This window comes from Mandrillus leucophaeus, unplaced genomic scaffold, assembly GCF_000951045.1.
Source record: "Mandrillus leucophaeus isolate KB7577 unplaced genomic scaffold, Mleu.le_1.0 Scaffold745, whole genome shotgun sequence".
Lineage (NCBI taxonomy): Eukaryota > Metazoa > Chordata > Mammalia > Primates > Cercopithecidae > Mandrillus > Mandrillus leucophaeus.
The window spans coordinates 83,897-93,367 of NW_012108086.1; the positions used below are offsets into that span (position 1 = coordinate 83,897).

The window sequence follows — 9,471 nt, forward strand, 5'->3', positions numbered from 1 at the left end:
ATTTTGGCAAATATTTATCTAATGCCTCATTCAGGTTGATCACCCTTAGCCTGAAAATTCAAAATCTGAAATGCTCCAAAATCTGAAACTTTTTGAGTGCCAAAATTATACCACAAGTAGAAAATTCTACACCTGACCTCATGCAATGCGTCACAGTCAAATACAGGCTCACGCACCCAGTTTATTCAATGTCCCCAAGACAAATATAGACTCTCCCAGACCCATTCAGGTGCAACTCGTCCATTCAGGTGCAACTTGTCCATTCAGGTGCAACACGTCCATTCAGGTACAACTCGTCCATTCAGGTACAATACATCTTTTCTGCACATGCCCAGATTCCCCAAACAAGCACACCCACAAAGGGCAATAAAATGTCCCATGTGTAGGCTGGACATGCCAAGGGAAGATTCCCTATGATGGTCTACATGGGACCAAGATCTGCATACATTATTTACTGAGATTTCTTGCTTATTCTCTACTTTGTGTTGAAAGAATATTGTCAAAAAATGTCAAAAAAGGCCTGAAGATACCCCTGTGAGTGACAGTGATAAGAAAATGGGTAAGCATTTATGTTCACTGATAACACACAAAATCAAGCTGCTGGAGAAACTGGACAGTGATGTGAGTGTGAAATGTCTTATAGAAGAGTATGGCGTTAGAGTGACCACCATATACAACCTGAGGAAATGGAAGGATAAACTGTTGAAGTTCTATGCTGAAAGTGATGAATAGAAGTTAATGAAAAATATGGCTGGGGTCAGTGGCTCACGTCTGTAATCCCAGCACTTTGCAAAGCCGAGGTAGGTGGATCACCTGAGATCAGGAGTTCGAGATCAGCCTGGCCAACATGGCAAAACCCCGTCTTTACCAAAAATACACAAATTATCCAGATGTGGTGGTGGGCACCTGTTGTCCCAGCTACTTGGTAGGCTGAGGCAGGAGAATTAATTGAACCTGGCAGGCGGAGATTGTAGTGGGCGAGATTCCTCCACTACACTCCAGCCTGGGCAACAGAGAAAGACTCTGTCTCAGAAAAAGAAAAATAAAATAAATGAAATAAAAGAAGAAGTTAATGAAAAATAGAAAAACACTGCATAAAAGTGTGAATGAAGATCTCGATTGTGTACTGAAAGAATGGATTCTTCAGCTTTAGTGAACACATGCCACTTAATGGTATGCTGCTTACGAAGCAAGCAAAGATCTATCACAAGAAACTGAAAATTGAAGGGAACAAATGGACTGGTTGCAGAAATTTAAGAAAAGACACAGTATTAAAGTTTTAAAGATTTGTGGTGATAAAACTTCTGCTGATCATGAATCAGCAAAGAAATGTATTGACAAGTTTGCCAAGGTCATCACTAATGAAAATCTGACACCAGAACAAGTGTCTAATGCTGATGAACTATCACTGTTTTGGTGTTACTGCCCCCGAAGGACACTGAATGCGGCTGACGAGACACCCTGTACAGGAATTTAAGAATGCGAGGGACAAATAACTGCGCTGGCCTGCGCTACCGTGTCAGGCACGCATAACTATAAACTTGCTGCGATACGCAAAATTTTACATCCTCACTATTTTTAAATTGTGAATTTCTTTCCAGTTCGTTGTTACACTAATAAAAGGCGTAGGTCACAGGAGACATGTTTTCTTACTGGGTTCACAGACACTTTGTACCAGTGACGTGTGCCCAGCGCAGAGACTGGATGATGACTGCAACGTTCTGTCCTTTACGACTGTTCTGCTCAGCCTTCAGCTGAAACTCTCATCAAAATAATATTTATGCCATATATTTTGCCCCAAATGTGGCTTTATTAATATAACCATGTGACCAGGGTATCTTTAGATCAAAGCAAGTAAACATAAAACACTTTTTTGAGCAGTGTACTAGCCTCAGTGAACAGAGGCATGAGTGTGGGAGGTTTTCAAAAGGAGTTTAGCATGAAGGACGCCATATATGCTGTTGCCAATGCTGGGAACACAGCTACTAAAAATAGTTGTGCATCCCTGATACAACCTCTGGCCTGCCTTTGTGTTCACGGAAGATAATGAACAAAGTAGTAACTTTAAAGGATTTTGTATGTCAAATGAGAGAAAAATTATGTCTGACTTCCTTTCATATGCAAAACGGGTATCTTCAGAGCCCCTCAGTAAGTGGGAAGAAGTGGATATCAAAGAAGTTTTTAACATTGGTAATGAGGCTCCAGTTGTTCATTTATTGCCTGATGGTAAAATAGACAAAATGGGTGTGAATCAAGTTGAGCATGGCAGTGATGTCTGTGTTAACACTGCCTGAAAAATGCCTACAGATGACGTGGTGGAAATGTGTGATGGGCTTATTGAAGGACAAGAGCAGTAGGCATCCATAGCAGAACAAAACATGCCAGTTGTAAAATCAAAGAGAGACTTCTAAAACAAAAATATTGTTCACGAGGCAGATGACTCTGGAGGAAACATTTTTAAAAGCCTGAAGAATCCTCCTTATCTCTAGAGAATCTCCTTCCCGGTCCCTCAATTGCTTTTGATGTTTCTTCATATATATGTATATCTAGTGTACTTTAACTCTTTAATCAAAACTCAGCATCACAGATAGAGACTGAAGGCCTGCCACTGTCAGCTGTTGCTGTTGTTTAACAGCTGATACAGGTATTCTGGCAATGCTACTGTGCTATTACTCTGAACACATAATTTTTTCACGCTATTAATGGTATTTTTTACTGTTCGGCACTTAGCTGTGAATAATTATAAGGAAATGATTGCTTACTGCTTGTCAGTAGCCTATAAATTCAGTCAGGAAAAAGAGTGATCTCAAACAACCACAGATCATCCACCCGGGTGGCAGAGGTGGTGGTGCCTTTCCTTTCTGATTGTTCAGTGTACACACACTTTCTTTCAGGCACAAAATTATTTAAAATATTTTATAAAATTACCTTCTGGCTATGTATGTAAATACATATGAAATAGAAATAAATTTCATGTTTAGACTTGGGTCCCATCCTCAAATATTTCATGATGTATATACAAATATCTCAAAATCTGAAAAAAATTTAGAAATCCCAAACCTGTTTGGTCCCAAGTGTTCTGGATAAGGGATCCTCAACCTGTAAGTGCTAACCTTATTCTGAGGGATGGGATAACAGCCATGAGCAAAACGAAACACTGTTATCATAAATATTACATTCTGCAGGGGAAAAAAAGTTCAATAAACACAGCAATACATAAGACAGTTTAATTTAGAAATAAGTAGTATAAGAAAAAATGAAGTCTGATAAAGGAAGTGAGAGTAATGGTACCACTACCTTAGAAAGTGATCAAGAAAGGTCTCTTGACAATTTGAGCAGCAGCACGGGGTAAATCGTAATTCCTTGTAAGCCATTGTAAAAGCTATAAATTTTTTTCAAATGAAACTTGAAGGTACATGGTGATGAGGCAGGCCACATTGTTTTAACTTCTCTTTGAATTCTGTACAACTCTCTTGTTTTTAATCCTCAACTTTGCCTTCCCCAAAATGCCAGGACAAGTGTTCAGGTTATTGTGTGTATTTATTTATCGATTTATTTATTTTTATTTTTCTGAGGCAGAGTCTCGCTCTGTCACCCAGGCTGTAGTGCAGTGGCGTGATGTCAGCTCACTGTAACCTCCACCTCCTGCCTGGGTTCAAGCGATTCTCATGCCTCAGCCTCCTGAGCAGCTGGTCCACAGGCTTGCACCACCACACCTGGCCTGGCCTCCCAAAGTGCTGGGATTGCAGGTGTGAGCCACCGCTCCTGGCTATTCTGAGTATTTAAAATAGGCCAACTAGCAAAATTAAGTATAAATCAAATATTTAATATAATTTTAGAGTTATGAGTTGTTTCATTATTTAATTTTGTCTTACATAGTTCACATTGACTGACTTTGAAAATTTTCAAATGTATAAACAAAAGATAGAGAGATGAGTGTAATAAACTCCATATATCCACTACCCAGCTTAAACAACTATCAAACTATGCCAAACTTATTTCATTTGTAATCCTACCCACTTCTGCCAACCTCAGGTAAAAGTGAAGCAATGAGCAAATGTCTTGCCATTTCACCCTTAAAATTTTCACCCAAAAGTATGTGAGAACTTTTTGAAAAATAACTAAATATCATTAACACTACCAAAAATGTTGACAATCATTTCTTCATGTTATCAAATATGAGGTGTTCAAATTTCCCCAGATGTCTCATAAATGTATGATTAGAACTGATGTACTTTAATTAGTGTCTTCATTGCATATTGTCGGTATGTCACTAAGTCTCTTTTAATCTACCTGTCACTCTTTTATGTTAAACATCAATTTACTTGTTGAAAAAAGTGTGTCATTTGTCCCATTATTCCCCTACATTCTACATTTTGATAATTGGATCCCCATGATATCATTTCGCATGTTCTTCTATTTCCTGTGTTTTTTATAAACTGAGAGGGATTTCCAGATGTTTGATCAGATTTGGTTCAAGATTCTCCCCTCCATGTTACATGTAGTCAGTCACTCTCCCCTAGGGCCCACCCAGGTGCTCACCTGAACCTCTCCGTACCTCCTCAACTTTAAGAATTGCTTAAGATACAATCCCAAACATGAGAATAAACTAGTAAAATTCACAAAGCAGCTGAGTCTTCAGAAAAGCCCGGTAACTGTGGTTCATTAGTGTTTCAAGATATTCTTCATTATCCAAATCAATATTCAACTGGAAATATTTATAAAAATAATAATAATGAAGATATCAGATAAATATATTGTTGGACAAATGTTGCCATTATCCTTTTAATCTCTGTTATTGGAAAATCCTATATTATTGTTGAGGTCTCTGGAGTTCTATTTAATCTTTTTCAACTTTTATTTGTTTTTTTTGGAAACCCACTTCTAAATGTCAGTTTTCCCTGAAATCTCACCTTCAACTCACTTTCTCCAGCTATCATATGGACTTACAGAGCCTATTCTCCTTCATGAAGGGAACATTTTAAAATTTATTTTTGATTATTACTTTGGAAACTCAGAGGTTAGATACATGACTGCCTGAATGAAGTGTCCACCTGCATTTTTTCTTCTTTCCACAACGTTGTTCAAGAACAACCTGCTGACTAATGACAGCACACATTAGCCCTTGGTCGGAGACACACACAAGTTAGAGGTGGTGTTTCCATGGTGTTTTTACAGAAAATAATAGGAATATAAGCACCTAAATTCAGCCTTTTCCCTCACTTCTCATGGCTTGTTCATTTATAACTTGTTTCAGAATTGCCCTGTGCTGTGTCTCTCTCTCTGACCTTCTGTTCTACAATAACAAACACTTTCATTAACTAATCTGTATTCTATAATGGCAGCTATTTCTAGTTTGATATGTTTAAAACAGTGGTTTCCTTAATTTGCAGCTATAGTTCTTTTTTAACCCAATTTTAAAGTTAGTTTCTTTATACCTTCTTGCCTTCTCCCTCCCTGACTTTCTATTGCTCAGCAATCTTTAAAATTAAAAGAAGGATTCAGGTGAAAGGGAAAAAATGAAGTTCGTGTTACTTATTTCTATATTTTGAGGTCTACTTTAACTTTATATTTGTTATTTTATTCTCAAATAACATATTTCTACATATTCTACAAGTGACAGTTGGAACACATTTTGTTTACTGAGAATGAGAAGGGAACGAACGTTTGACAGAGAGTGGGTTACCCATTCAATGGTTTTCTTTCTAGAGTTCAACAGTATTAAAGACAATAACTGTTCCTCTCCCACTGTATTATTTCCTTTTTTCCCCAACGATCACAAAAAGGAACTGGAATATAGTACATCTCCTTTCAGAACAAAACTGGATATTGGAACTTGATCATTATTTCTTCCATGCCTGCAAGGCATTTTTTTGTACTAATGACTCAGATATGTTAAATTCATCCATTCAAATGTGTACACATCGCTTTTGCTCTCCATTGTGTACACTTGCACATAAAGCCTAAGCATATCTTCGCTCCTTTATTAACAACAGATAAAAATATATACTGAGCATTTATTCTGTGTCCGGCACTGTGTACAGTGGGAGAGGAACAGTTATTGTCTTTAATACTGTTGAACTCTAGAAAAAAAACCATTGAATGGGTAACCCACTCGCTGTCAAACATTCATTCCCTTCTCATTCTCAGTGAACAAAATGTGTTCCAATTGTCACTTGTAGAAAACTTGAACTGTTTTCAAAGAAACATGTATGGTTTCGTGATTCTTCATTTATGTCTCATTTTCTCCCAGCTTCACTTACAAGTTTTATATATTGGCCGATGACATGTGGTACTGAGAGCTGCAAGGCATTAAAGAAAGTGAAAAGTCAAAAATATAAACCTGTTATGAAAAAGTCAGAGACGAAAAGCTAGATTTAGACATCTAGTGGACCTTGGTTTATTTAGACCTTTCCCTGTAATATGTTTAAAACTGTAACAGAATAACATCCCTAAAAGTCAAAATTCCATTTGTGTAATTTACAAAAAGTGAGAAATGGATTTGTTACAGTCTGATTTTGGGTGATAAATGTAGTTTCATGGTAGGAAAATATAACTGGGACTCTCTGAGCAACAGAAACCTGTGAGAAGACCCTCTGCAGCAGAAGCCCCCACATTGTTCTTTTCTCCCATCCTGCCTCCATGCCCACACCTGCTGCTGTTCACACCAAGAATGAATCTACAAAGTGCAGACGGTATCCTTTTTATGACTTCCCCACAGCTTTCAGAGCTTCCGCAAAGGTTTCATTAATCTCTTTGAAGTTCAAAATGTGACCTCGAACACATTCTCGTATTGAGTTGTAGCTTCCCGTTTATTACTAAAGAGGCAGTAGCAATAAAGGGACACAATGTATTACAAGATTTTTCTCAATGTGTCATTGGACTGTGAAGTTGGCTCTTGCTCCATTTTAAAGTTTACCAGTGTTCTCTTGTGTACTCTCTGTTCTTGCATCCTCTCTCCCAACCATTTCTAGAAAAACGAATCTCTAAGGAATCATAAAATCATAGAATATTGTAACTAATAGAGACCTGAGAGATTCTGTTTTCTGATCTTTTAATTTTCGAGAAGGAACTAAGATCAAATTTTCTGTAATTTGACAAGCATTCTGACCTAAAAACAGCGTTCATAAGAAGCATAAATGTTACTAGAAGGAGAGCTTCTCGGGCAGAATGACATTCTAGAATGATCTGCAAGTCCCTGAAGGTAATTAGGCAGCTGTTTTATTGCTTAATCCCCATGTCATGTTCAGGTTTTCTCTTCTTACTTTAAAAAAGAATGTTGTTCTAAAGAGACAGAGATTATTGTGCACAGTTAAAGAATGGAGATGAGGAATATGGGATCCCTTTTCAGTAATATTATGTGTTTAACTTTTATCTAGGTAGTTTTGAAAGAAAAACAGGTTTAAGTGCATTAAATTATGTATTTATGTCATATGACTTTCTTTTACTATAACTGGTATAAAATTTTCACACAATGTGATTGCAAGCACTGTGTTTCCTGGGGACATGCATGCATGTGACTATATATTTCAGTGCTTTTACCCATGTTTGTACATATACGTGAGTGTTGAATGAGTACATCTGCCCATTGGAGGAATTTCACTTCATTCTGACAATAAAATTGCCTGTTTAAAGGGAGGAAAAAAGACTGATAGTAACTAAAAGGAAAAATAAAAAGTTAGAGTGACAATTTGTTAGGTGTTTACTATGAGCCAGGCACTGACCTAGTGGCTTTATATGCATCTTGATTAACTTCACCGTGGCACTAATAGGTCGATAGTTTTCTCTTCATCTTCCAGATCAGAAAAGGTTGAGACCTCAGAGAAGTGAACTGACTTTTCCTGCGTCACATAGATGGCAGTAGTAGAGTATGGATTTCTACCCAAATCCAGTTGGTGGCAAAAAACAAAAAATAGCTGAATGTAAAACAATGTTTATACTGCCTAAGTATGTTATATCAATTAACCCATTTTATGATCCCAGAATTCGATAAGGTTGATACTGCTATTCCTGTTTTATATATGCGAAATTGAAAACCATTGAAAGTTTAAGTAACTTGCTGCAGTTAAAATGACACATCTGGGATATAAACCAGTAGCCTGGTTGGACTACATACTTCAAGTCACTTACATACAGTGCTGTCCAAAGTGGGTATCTACCATTTCCTCTCCTTGTGGAGAGGAAAGAACAGAGAACAGAACATATTCACATTTTGCATGTCATTTTAGATTTAAATTATCTTTAAAATAATATTTTACACAAGGTTAGTAATTGTCACTTTGGAAAGTTCTGATGTTTATCATTCCAGAGGCATTCATTTTTTATATTAAGAAAAAAACTACTTTATCATGCATCAGGGGTTCCCCTACACTCAGTAAAGAGACACTGACATAAGATTTAGAATACATTGTAATTACTCATGTGAATTGGAACATACAGCACTATATCAGTGAGATATTGTCCGGTAGACTTCCATAGTGGAAAACAGAAACAATTATGACACATAAAAGAATTTTTTAAGAAGGCAGTCCACAAGAGGCATGCAAGTGCACCAATATGACCTGAAGGACCCAGGCACTGTCTGTATTTTGGCTTCAAGGTGTCCACTGGGAGTTGACTCTTGATTTTTTTAGAAATTTTTTATTAATTTTAATTGTTGTGGGTACATAGTAGGTATAATATTTTGGGGGTACCTGAGGTGTTTTGATACAGGCGTGTCATGTAAAATAATCACATCATGATTTCCACATTCCAGATGAAAGAGGAAGGTAGGAAAGGCAAGAGTGTGCTCCTCCCAGCTGGGTTAAGTCTCTTTAAGAAGCGTCTCTGAAAGTTCCATACACCATTTTTCACTCACTTCTTATTGGCCAGGAAGGAATCATAGTGTAGTACCTAGCTGCAAGGCGAGTTGGGTAATGTAGTATTTTATCTCAGCTCATGTGGTGGTTTTACCTCTTTAAATTTCCTATGTATTACAAAAAACAAATATATAGCTACGGCCGTAGTTCACATCTTTATTTGTGTTATTTTAAAAATAAATAAAGAAGCACATTTTATTTATGTCATCATGTTCTCTTTGAATTTAAAAAGATCCGATTCTCTGATAAAGCAGAAAAACAATGAACTTAAATTTCCTGATGCATAGTGTCGAACAATCACTTCTTACATATTTAATTACAAGCTACAGTCAGTCTTTGGCCATAGGGATCAAAGATGAATAACAGTTTATCCTTCTCTCAAAAACCTACAATTTTTTTTGGAGGAGAAAGACGTACAAACTCATCATAATACACAATAGAAAATCTATTTAAGAAGTAATACGCCCGAGGGAATAAAACTAACTCTGACCTCCCGGCTCGACAGGCGGCGAGGGCGGTGGTTCCAGGACCTCGCCAGGCGGCCACGGGGCCTTCCTCAGCGCCGTCTGCAGCGCCATCCTATGAAGAGACGGTGCTGTTAACGGTCATTACC

General features: G+C 37.3%; 1 protein-coding gene across 1 annotated transcript in view; it reads left to right on the top strand.

Annotated features, from left to right (window-relative positions):
- Positions 1-9,471, top strand: part of LOC105529059 (probable GPI-anchored adhesin-like protein PGA18) — a 73,248-nt gene that overhangs the window by 61,585 nt on the left and 2,192 nt on the right. The window contains 1 exon segment of the mRNA XM_011966118.1: positions 9,364-9,455. Within this exon segment, the coding sequence (XP_011821508.1) occupies positions 9,364-9,455 (92 nt within the window).